The sequence below is a fragment of the Artemia franciscana genome, chromosome 16 (genome assembly GCF_032884065.1).
Source record: "Artemia franciscana chromosome 16, ASM3288406v1, whole genome shotgun sequence".
NCBI lineage: Eukaryota > Metazoa > Arthropoda > Branchiopoda > Anostraca > Artemiidae > Artemia > Artemia franciscana.
The window spans coordinates 31,651,651-31,664,353 of NC_088878.1; the positions used below are offsets into that span (position 1 = coordinate 31,651,651).

A 12,703-nucleotide genomic window follows, 5' to 3' on the forward strand; every position below is an offset into this window, starting at 1 on the left:
GGAACAATGAGCACATGTCCTAGCTAGGTGATTGACATAACCAAACCGGATCCACTCTCTTTGGGGAATTGGGGGGGGGGGGGGTTTGGGAAAAATGAGGTTTTTCAACTCACGAACGGGTGATCTGATATTAATGATATTTGATATTTAGAAGGATTTCGTGCCTCAGAGCTCTTATTTTATTTCCCGAACGGATCTGGTGAAATTGGAGGGGGGAACGGGAAGTCTTGGACAACTTTTAGAGTGGAGGGATCGGGGTGAAACTTGGTGGGAAGAATAAGTACAAGTCCTAGATTTGTGATTGGAATAACCAGACTGGATCCGCGCTCTTTGAAGGAGGGGGGCATAATTCAGTAATCCGGAAAAATAAAAAAAATGAGGTATTTTTAAATTACGAACAATTTTATATTTAGAAGGATCTCGTGTCTCAGAGCTCTTTTTTGAAATCTCGACTAGATCCGGTGACATTCGGGGGATTTGGAGAAGGAAACCGGAAATATTGGAAAACGCTAAGACTGGAGAGATCGGGATGAAACTTGGTGAAAAGAATAAGCATAAGTCCTAGACACGTGATTGACACAACTTGACCGGACCTGCTCTCTTTGGGGAGTGGGGGGGGGGGATTCCTAGTGCTTTGGCGAGTTTGGTGCTTCTGGACGTGGTAGGACGATGAAAAATTATACAGATGTCAGGGACCTGCAAAAGTAGACTTCATAGTAGTTGTTTCGCCAATTCGACCATCTCGGGGCGGCTTGGAGGGAAGGAAAATCCAGAACATTTAGGTATGTTTATCTTAACAATGGGTGATTGGATCTTAATGAAACCTGATATATAGAAAGATCTTATGTCTCAAATGCTCCATTTTCAAATCGGATTGGATCCGCGGACATAGGGGGGAGGGCAAAATGGAAATCTTGGAAAATGCTTAGAGTGGAGAAATCGGGGTGAAACTTGATGGGAAGAATAAGCAAAATTTCAAGATACCTGATTGACAGAACCGGACAGGACCAGCTCTCTTTGGGGGAATGGAGGGATTTCCGGTTCTTTGGTGAGTTTGGTGCTTCTGGACTTGCTAGTCGACCATCTAAGGGGGGCTGGAGGAAGGGGAATCGTGAAAATTGAGGTATTTTTATCTTACAATGGGTGATCGGATCTTAATGAAACTTGATATAAAGAAAGATCTCATGTCTCAGATGCTGCGATTTCAATTCGGATTGGATCCGGGGACATAGTGGGGTAGAGGGGGGAAATCGAAATCTTGGAAACTGGAAATCTTGGTAAAAGCTTAGAGTGGAGAGATCGGGATGAAACTTAATGGGAAGGATAAGCACAACTTCTAGATACGTGATTGACATAACCGGACCGGATCTGCTCTCTTTGGGGGAGTTCGAGAGTAAGCACAAGTAATAGTTGCGGGATTGATATAACCGGATCCGATCTCTTTGGGGGAGTTGGAGGGATTTTTAGTGGCTTGGCGAGTTCGGTGCTTCTTGACCTGCTAGGACTATGAAATCGACATCTCTAATACCGAGTCTAATTTTAAGTTCCGACCTCGTCACAATTGCCACATGAGCTTTTACTAATACTACTAGTAACTCACTGCAGCACTAAGCCGCCTGAGGCCAATACAGCTACGCACGCTCCTCCTCCAACCTAATCTATTTAAAGCTTCCCTCTTCACACCCTCCCAGGAAGTTTCCATTTCCTTTAAATCTTTATTTATGACATCCTCCCGACCCAGACAAGGACGACCTGCTTTCCGTGTAGCCCCACACGGTCGGCCAAAAAGGACAATCTTCGGAAGCTTTTGGCTCTTGTTTATGTTAATGTATAGCACATAATAACATAATTTTCACCGAAGAGAGTTTAATTTTGCTCTTGATGCAGCTTCTCGTCACTGAAGTCTAAAAATACTTTACGCTGATTTTCTTTTCCAAATTTGGGTTTTTTTTGCTTCAAAAAAAAATAAAAGCGCAACATTATGTTTTTCTGTTGTTACTTTTAGATTAACCTGAAATTTATTATCTGATTTATTTAGTCCCGCAGTTTTGCGTAGCATTTTTGACTGTGTTCGGTCTGAAACTCAAGAAATCGTGGAAAGAAATCGAAAGATTATTCCGCATTACGTATGAGTGCTTTATAAAACCAGATTGTATTTTTGAAAGTTTGTATAGTAGTTTACAGTACATTACTAAATGTATTGAATTAGAGATAAATTCAACACTCCTCCCATATAGCCTAAAAGAACAGGTAGTGCTTATTTATCGCTATTTTAAGTAAAAACACCTTACTTTAAGCTAAACAAATGACTATTTTCTCCATAAACTATTTATTTTCAATATTAATAGACGTGGTAAGGTGGACGTAAGTTCACCAGGGTTTCAATATACAGTAGAGGAATTGGCAGATTTGATCTTGCTTCAATAAAAATAAATTCGTTCAGCCTTTATTCGTATGAAAATATTTCCTAAAATTGCCAAAAAGATCAAGCCGTGGAAAACTTCATTGCATTCCTAAGTAAGTATAAAAAGTTTCATTTGAATCACGTGATTTTGTTTCAGGGACAGTAACAAACTCTCTTGTCTCCACCAACAGAGGGAATAGTTGTGGGAAAAGTGGAGGTAATGGCCAATTGTAGAAAAAAGCCAAGACAGATTGTTGAATTAAGTGGGCAGCCCAGTCAAGGGTTAATTTTATCCGTTTGATTGCCGTTGTTACTGTCTGCCATTTATGCTACACCTTTCCGTGCATGTGTGTCCCTTCACAAATGCCAAACTAGAGTCGTACCTGTTGGAGGTTCTCGCTGGGGAACACACGCAGGTTGACTACGGGTTAAATTACTTGAAAATTTTCCCTCTCATGGCTATCACTCGACAACGCTGAACTAGAGTCAACCCTCTCATGCTAATTCACGGTGGGTTGGGTTCAACCTGTTGGAGGTTCTCTCTCAGGTTAATTCACGATCGCAGAAAGGGGGAAGCAGGAGGTTGACAAATTTGGCAATCTATTTACAACTGATTACCCCGCCAAAGAAATGAATATGAATAGACTTTTGTTCTAAAAAGTTGCGGGATTGATATAACCGGATCCGATCTCTTTGGGGGAGTTGGAGGGATTTTTAGTGGCTTGGCGAGTTCGGTGCTTCTTGACCTGCTAGGACTATGAAATCGACATCTCTAATACCGAGTCTAATTTTAAGTTCCGACCTCGTCACAATTGCCACATGAGCTTTTACTAATACTACTAGTAACTCATTGCAGCACCAAGCCGCCTGAGGCCAATACAGCTACGCACGCTCCTCCTCCAACCTAATCTATTTAAAGCTTCCCTCTTCACACCCTCCCAGGAAGTTTCCATTTCCTTTAAATCTTTATTTATGACATCCTCCCGACCCAGACAAGGACGACCTGCTTTCCGTGTAGCCCCACACGGTTGGCCAAAAAGGACAATCTTCGGAAGCTTTTGGCTCTTGTTTATGTTAATGTATAGCACATAATAACATAATTTTCACCGAAGAGAGTTTAATTTTGCTCGTGATGCAGCTTCTCGTCACTGAAGTCTAAAAATACTTTACGCTGATTTTCTTTTCCAAATTTGGGTTTTGTTGCTTCAAAAAAAATAAAAGCGTAACATTATGTTTTTCTGTTGTTACTTTTAGATTAACCTGAAATTTATTATCTGGTTTATTTAGTCCTGCAGTTTTGCGTAGCATTTTTGACTGTGTTCGGTCTGAAACTCAAAAAATCGTGGAAAGAAATCGAAAGATTATTCCGCATTACGTATGAGTGCTTTATAAAACCAGACTGCATTTTTGAAAGTTTGTATAGTAGTTTACAGTACATTACTAAATGTATTGAATTAGAGATAAATTCAACACTCCTCCCATATAGCCTAAAAGAAGAGGTAGTGCTTATTTATTGCTATTTTTAAGTACAAACACCTTACTTTAAGCTAAACAAATGACTATTTTCTCCATAAACTATTTATTTTCAATATTAATAGACGTGGTAAGGTGGACGTAAGTTCACCAGGGTTTCAATATACAGTAGAGGAATTGGCAGATTTGATCTTGCTTCAATAAAAATAAATTCGTTCAGCCTTTATTCGTATGAAAATATTTCCTAAAATTGCCAAAAAGATCAAGCCGTGGAAAACTTCATTGCATTCCAAAGTAAGTATGAAAAGTTTCATTTGAATCACGTGATTTTGTTTCAGGGACAGTAACAAACTCTCTTGTCTCCACCAACAGCAAATATACAAAATAAAACGTATTATGCAAAAAGTCTATTTAATATGTCCCATTAAATAAGTCCGTACTCGTAACCGTTTAATAAGCCTGTATTCGTAATCGTAGCTATCCTAGCACTTAAAACTGAGCGCTAAATTCGGTAAATAAATGGTAATTTCGTCCATCACATAAATCAGTTGATTATTCAAGAAAATCAACCAAAAAAATCTCAAAAATCTTGTGATTTTTTCTCACCGGGAGGTAACCTTGCTGCTGACCGACGCCGAAGGTGGAAAATACGTTGGTGCTTCTTGTTTGCAATTATTACTATTTCGAATTACGATTATTAGATTATTTCTGGGATCGAACTTAGTGGGCAAGTTCAAATAATCAAAAACACTTCAGGCTCATTCACAATGAGATTTCAATTTACCGAGATGTAGCTAGCGCTAATTTAAGCCAATCAGATTATTCTAAGAATTTTCTGATTGGCGGTGAAAAATTGGCGTATGAAGTTATAAACAATTCTAACTGGCTAAAATTAGTGCTAGCTAATTCTTTGTATTAGTAAAATATTATTTTCACGGGGCCTTTTCGTAGTTGTTGTAGTATGGTCCCAGTATCATTTTATTAGTACGCTTTTATTTTAGTAATTAATAATTATTTTAGTATTACGGTTTGTTAAAATTTTCTTACCTTAAATTTTACTAAAGATTATACTTTTGATAAAGATTTTGTTAAAATATTTATAATTTTTTAATAAAGACTTACTTTAGCATATTTTCCATAAGTGACACTACTTTACTATTTAACTTCTGTAGATAAACTTCACAGATGAAACTTTCTGCACATTCAACTTCACTGGCTTGGTGTTTTCTAAGTTCCTCGTCCAACGCCATTAATATTTCCAGCAGTGATTGATGCTTGCTATCATTCTCTGAATGAGAGAAATAAAACCATATCTTAGAAAAGAAAGTTTTCAGTAAAGAGAATGAGCTTCAAAACAAATTTCCTTTGTTAGGCAACACCGATTTTTTTGTTTCCTTTTTTTAAACCTAATAAGGTGCAATATGGCCACCTTTCTCCTGTTTTCCAATTTTCCAATCATCACAAAATAATTTCAAGATACCACTCATTTGTTTTTACATATAAAATAAAAAGTTTTTCTTTTTTTATTTGAGGACTCATTACTTTTAAAACCATTATAAAATGGGCACAAAATTTTACTATTTACAATTAGTGATGAAGAATTATCTTTGATACTGGCACGTACGCAGGAGGGGCCTTCGGGCCCCCCCCCCCGAAATTTTGTGAAATGTTTAATTTTAACATGGTTTCTTGGGATTTCTGGCAAAAATAGGACATTTATTAAGAATTTAGATACATATGATAAGCCGTTTTTGGGGGATTTTACAGCATGCAATTATCCGGTCAAGTCACTGCCCAATTATGAATCCATTTTCTGTCTAACTTTTTACCCTTTTTGAAGTAAATAGCAGTTGTACTGTTAATTTTTTTGTAAAGAGAGTTTGCTTTCCACAGCAAAATAGAATTATCCTTGATATTAGGGCGTTTATCCCCTCTTTTCAGGATAAAAAGTACAGCTTTTAATAGATCAATTTTGGAAACTATCATTTTCCATTAAAATCTACGTTTTTGCAATAGAAAAACTACCCCCCGCAGCACCCATATTGCACTGTTAACCCTAAGCTTTCTCTTTCAGTGGGATATAATAGATTAATCACTGGTTCTAAATCGCTATGAACATAACCTGAGCCTAAAACGAACTTTTGAGGCTTCAGTCTTCTTCCCCCCATCCGCTACAATACTACAGACTAAAGTTAATCTGTATTTTCCGATATACGTGCTTTTTGCATTACTAAATAAAAAAGTGCTACTTTATATCTGCTGTTTCGAAGGTTTTGCCCCCCCCCCCCCCCGAAAAAAAATCCTGCGTACGTGCCTGCTTTGATAATATTAGATAGAGATAATTAGGTATTACAGAATTAAATATAGAAATAATTAGATATATCATCAATAAATTCAAATTAATTTCAGTGTTATAATCGGTAAAAGTGATAATGCAATCTGGAATGACGTAGTTCCTCAGTGTCAATTACAAAACATACAAGTTAATGAATTTTAAGTAAAGAGTAACCTTTGCTAATAGAAGCCTACACTCAAAAAACTAAAATTCTAAAACAGTATAGGCTAAGCATGAAACAAGAATTTGCATCGTATGCAAATTCGTATGAAAATCGTATCAGATTGAAATATCTGATGAAATCGTATCGTATCACAATACGTATCGCACCGTATGAAATCGTATCAGATTGAGCTAAATCTTGCACATTGAGCTAATTATCTGCTGATTTCCATTGAATTGGAATATCGTACTATAAAATTGTTATTTTATATGTCTATATTCTGTATTGATCAAATTATGGCAAAATGATAACAAGATGTCATGTATTTCCGCTTAAATATACAATAAAAATACTTTTTTGTTTTAATTTGAGGGTTCTTAGGTTTGAAAGCTATGATTCAATGAAGCCAATTTGACAGTCACGTACACTGAAGAGCTGAAAGCGTGAATTTCCACATTCAGTGTGAAAATGTTTTATAGAATAATCGTGGTTGCAGCGAAAAACTGTCCAGTGAGAAAAAATTGGCATTTTGTTGCTGGTTCAGGAATGGTTTTTTGGTGTAATGGTGTATCCATACTCGTTTGCAGGGCTTTTGACCGTAAAAAATCTCTACAAAGCATATCAAAATTTGTATATTTGCATTTTTGTTACTTTTTTGTGACGGACATAATTTCGGGGGAAGAGGTCAAAGCCGGGAACCTCCCCCCTTGATATGGCCTTAAATTACGACGAAGATCACACTGCCTTTCCGTAATAAAAACAACAAGTAAAACAACAGGGAATTTACCTAAGGCAGTGGAATTATTTAAACCTAAAGAATCTTTCGGCTCTATATCTAAGAGTATAAAACTTATATAACCAAGGCATTAAACTCAAATAGTGTTCATAATTCTTTTGTTTCTCCTCTGAGCAGCCTTATTTTCAAAACCCCAGCCATGAAAAACTCTTTTGAAAACACCTCCCTCACTAGCAATTATTTGATACTGAATAAGTCGCTTCTGGGGCAATCGAAGTTAAACGTAAGCATAATAATAATATCAAACAGTTCGTTGTAACGAACTGTAAGTAAGGAGCGATGCGGCACAAACGTAACCAAAACTCTAAAAAACGAAATTTTGATACCAATAGATACATCAAAAGAAGTGGATTTCTATGCTGATTTCAAATATATTAGTTTCATTAAGGTTACGAACCTTTAGTCTTACCCATCAAAGGTTACGAACCTGAGAAAATTTGCCTAATTTTCGAAAAAAGGCGGAAACACCCCCTAAGGGTCATAGAATCTGAATGAAAATCGCCCCATAAGATCCAGCGTGCCAGAGAACCTTATTATAGATGTTTCAAGCTTTTATCTGCAAAACATGGAATTTTGTTGTTTTTTTGGCAGAAGAAAGATCACGGATGTGGGTTTATTTGATTTTTTTTTATCCCCCAGGGATGATCGTATCGACCCAGGGTTCCAAGAATATCGTGAGAGGGCAGATTCAAATGAAAATTAAAAGTTCAAGTGCCCTTTTTAAGTGACCAAAAAGATTGGAGGGCAACTAGGCCCCCTCCCCCACTCCTTTTTCCCCAAAATCGTGCGATTAAAATTTTGAGATTCCCATTTTGTTCGTCATAGTTGAAAGACCCAATAACTATGCCTTTGGATATGATATAAGCTCCAGTAGTATAATCTCTATCCGTCTGGTTGGAGCATTACCCCTTTCGCTACTCATGACCCCCCCCGCCCACAGCCGCAGGGGAAAGGCCTTTAAGTTATAAAAATTGCCACTGTGGATTGGTGCGCTGGCTTCAGGATCCTTTGTCTGAGAGGACGAGGGTTCGAATCCAAGTGTACCCAATTATTAGTTTGGGACGGGGGTCAGTGGCGTGACTCTGTAAGCTCAGCCAGAGTCGATGCAGCTCTAAATGGGTACCTGGAGAAATCAGGGGAAGGTAAACAGGAAGGGTGTGCGAAAGCACAGGAGGGTTGGTCCCCCCCCCCCGACCCCATTGTACTTTCTGGCTGAAGGGCCAAGAAACGGAGATCAGCACCGCCGGTAGGGACTGTAAAGTCTAATGCCATATTATTTTCCTTTTTTTACGCATAGTATTTGTTATTGGGAAGCATGTATACATTTTAGGGTGGGAAGACGAATTTTCTGCTGGGAGTTTTTCCACAGGGGTGATCTTGTCAAAGGCAATTATGCACTAGGGGAATTTCACAGGCACTAAATTGTCTAGAGAATATATCTGTGCGAAGGGTATTTTTCCGTGGAGATTGGGCCAGATTTCCTGGAATAAGTTTTTTTAGTTGAAGGTAAGGAGCGAAATTAAAACTTAAAACGAACAAAAATTATTACGTATATGAAGGGGGTTGCTTTTTCCCCAACACCTCGCTCTTTACGCTAAAGTTTGGATTTTTTCCCAATTCTTTAAGAACGACTTATGAAACACTATGGTCGTTTAATTGGAACAATAAGAAGCTTTTTTCAAAAGTACGAAAAAAAACTTCAAAATGACCTATGAGTTACAAAGGCCGTTTAATTAGAATAAATAGCTCTTTTGAAAGTACTAAAAAAAAACTTTAGCGTAAAGAGCGAGGTATTAACAAAGGAACCCCTTCATATATGCAATAATTTCTGTTCGTTTTAAGTTTTAATGTTGCTCCTTACTTTCAGCTGAAAAAACTTTTTTTTATTTAATTTCTGATCGTTTTTTAAATGATGTTGGGAAATCCGGCGCCCCCTGAATAGAAATATCCCTCCCCCATGACAAATTCTTCCATGGAAAGATCCTCCAACTTAACCCCCTATCCCCGACTCCCCTCGCCTCACTTGAAAAAATCCCCCCTGAAAACGTCTGTATACTTCCCAATAACCATTACTATATGTAAACAATGGGCAAAGTTCATAACTTGAAGCTCTTCCCCCGGGATCTGTGGGGGATAAGTCATCCCCAAAGACATAGTTATTAGATTTTCTCACTATGCTGAACAACATGGCTATCTCTAAAATTTTGATCGAGTGACTTTTGCAAAAAATGAGCGTGGGAGGGGGCCTACTTGCCCTCCTATTTTTGGTCACTTTTAAGGAACAGGAACATTTAATTTCCGTTCAAATGAGCCCTCTCGCGATATTCTAGGACCACTGGGTCGATACGATCACCCCTGGAAAAAAAAATTAAGCACCCGTGATATTTCTTCTGGAAAAAAATACAAAATCTTGGATGCGTGTTTATTTGTTTTTTTTTTCTTATGTTTCCCAGGGGTTATCGTATCGTCCCAGTGTCCTAGAATATGGAGAGAGGTCTTATTCAAACAGAAATTGAAAGTTCTAGTGCCCTTTTTAAGTGACCGAAAAAATTGGAGGGCAACTAGGCCCCCTTCCCGCAAAATCGTCCGATTAAAGTTTTGAGATAACAATTTTGTTCATCATAGTTGAAAGACCTTAAAACTATGCCTTTGGGTTTAACATGACCCCCCCCCTTCACAGCCCCAGGGTAAAGGTCTCTAAACTATAAGATTTACCCATTGTTAACGCATAGTATTTGTTAATGGGATTTATGGATACATTTTCGGGTCGTGGGGGGGGGATAAGTTTTCTGCTGGGGAGTTTTTTCGCGGGGGAACTTTCCAGGTGGAGGGAAGTTTTCAGGTAGTGAGCTGGTCAGGTAAAACTATGCACCCGGGAAATTTGCCAGAATTCTTACACACAATTTTATCTTATATATCTTGCTTTCTCTTTTCCGTCTCAATTTTACTCGCGGAGTTGTTAAGAGCAATTGTCCAGGGGAAATTTCACCGGGATTTAATTGTATAGATGATATTCCCGTAGGGTGGTGGTTTCTTCGTGGAGGTGGGGCCAGATATCATAGCACTATTTAAAAAATATAAAAAATATAATAAAAAACACAGTTTTTTCAACTAAAAGTAAGGAGAAAATTAAAACTTAAAACGAAAAGAAATTATTACGTATAGGAAGGGGGTTGCCCCCTCCTCACCACCTTACTCTTTTCACTAAAGTTTGAATTTTGTCCGAATTCTTTAAGAATGACTCCTGAAACCCAAGGGCCATTTAGTTGGAACAATCAGATACTTTTTTAAAAGTAATAAAAAACTCTAATGTAAAGAGTGAGGTACTGAGGAGGGGACAACATACTTCATATACGTAATAATTTCTGTTCGTTTTAAGTTTTAATTTTCTCCTTACTTTCAGTTGAAAAACTTTTTCTGAATCCGTGAATAGAATCCATTTTTTGACGAATAAGATCACGAATTTGAATTAACAAGTATTGAAAAAAAACTTGATTGAAATATCTTATGATGCTTCTTTGAACAGAAATTTCATAATATACCTCAAATGTAATTTTGGCTATATATTTAAGAGTGAATATATTATTTTGTCAAATAAAGCTTTAAAAATATTGCTGCCAATCACATCGTCTTGTTCATGCGAAACAGGATTTTCTGCATTAACGAAATCGAAATATGGTGCTCGTGGCTGTAGAAAAGGAGCCGTGACATGTGTCATCAAAGATAAACTTTGTGCTAATAGCACAATGTGCTATTAGCACAAAGCTATTAACAGCATTGTGCTATTAGCACAATGTGCTATTAGCATGTCGATGTGCTAATAGCACTTTGTACAAGCACATCCGTCTCATTAGTCGACAGCAATAAGATATTGTTATTCGTTTTTTCATATATATATATATATATATATATATATATATATATATATATATATATATATATATATATATATATATATATATATATATATATATATATATATATATATATATATATATATATATATATATATATATATATATATATATATATATGAGTATTTCTTAAATATTTTTATTATAACTAAGCTTTTTTTCTGTTTTAGTATTTTGTGAAATAGAAGGGAAGCGCCATACGGTCAAACATTTTTAAGGGAGTCGTGAAAGAATAAAGTTTGGAAATAAGTGCATTAAGAAGAAACTTTTAAACAACGTTTAGGGGGAATTTCAATTAAATGAAAAAACTATGGGTATGCATGTTTTCAAAAGGGCATAAAAGTAATTTCATAGGTATTGCCGCTGTATGATAGATAGAAATATCTATCATACATATTGAAACTTTTAAAGGAGCTAAATGGATTGGAAATTAAAATTTCGAGTGCCCTTTTTAAGAGTCAAAAGTAATTGGAGGGCAAACAGTCCTCCTCCCAAGCCCATGAATTTTCGAGCACATCTAATCAAAATTTTGAGATAGCCCGTTTGTTCAGCCAAGCTGAACGGTCCAGTAACTATGTCTCTAGGGATATTGGGTATGTCAACCTTCCACATTGGGTATGTCTATAGGGTTATGCAATGTGCCCATTATGCTTAAAAACTAGATGTTGCTTTAAAAAAAAGGCAATGTGTGTATGTAAATTGCCAATCAGACATCTCAACAATATCCCAAGAACGACTCAGGGTATTAAGCTGAAACTTTCAGGGCTATTAGTATTACTACTTCTGCTCTTACTAAATCAAAAGAGTGTAAGTGTATCCAGGGTGTCAGAGAGCATAGATGGAAATTGCGGGAAATTTTATCAAGTTTTACTATTCATCTTACCTAATCTTGCTAATTTTTAAAGATATATACGGTTGTCAAATTTTCTACTTTAACATTGATCACATTTTATTTTCACTGTTCCTGGTACTTTAAAGGTATTTTTGAACAGTTTCTTGCTAATCAATTAAACCACGTTTAAACATTAATCTCAAAATGATCTTACCATAAACGGATCTTTTCTTTTTATATCCTCCTCCATAGCTTCCCCCACCATAATACTCTTTAAAAGCTGCAGCTACCGCAATCCAAAGCAAAGCTGCTAGTAAAATCGTCCCAACAATTGCAGCCATGGACGCAATCAAAGTTGTTCCGTTATGAACATTAAGAAATCTTGCATTTTCAAAATTTAAGGCTTCTAGGTCCTCACCCATCTTATTATAAAATTCCACTATATTATGAAGGTTTTGTATTATTTTCATGGCTTATTGTAAAAATTAAGGTGTGTATTTCCCTCAAGCAATAGATTTCATAGTTCATTTATTTTAAGATTATGTCAGATGGTCAGTTGACTATTGTATTTTATTGCTTGAAATTGTGACACTAATTTTATGAGGTACGTGAGAAATATTCCGTTATTTTTGTTCAGATGGAGAAAAAAGCAAGTTTCTTTAAATCAAACAGTTCGTGGTAACGAACTGTATTAAGGAGCGACCCGGCTCTATAATAACCAAAACTCTAAAAAATACAATTTTGATATCAATAGCTACATCAAAAGAATCGCATTTTAATGCTTAT

The 12,703-nt window shown here is 36.6% G+C and overlaps 1 protein-coding gene across 1 annotated transcript in view; it reads right to left on the reverse strand.

Moving 5' to 3' along the window:
- The window catches only part of LOC136036868 (uncharacterized), a 17,704-nt gene extending 5,329 nt beyond the window's left edge, over window positions 1–12,375 (reverse strand). Inside the window, exon 1 of the mRNA XM_065719199.1 lies at window positions 12,132–12,375. Coding sequence (XP_065575271.1) covers window positions 12,132–12,339 — 208 coding nt within the window. The 5' untranslated portion in view covers window positions 12,340–12,375. The remainder of the gene's footprint in view (window positions 1–12,131) is intronic.
- Between the last annotated feature and the right edge of the window lie 328 nt (window positions 12,376–12,703).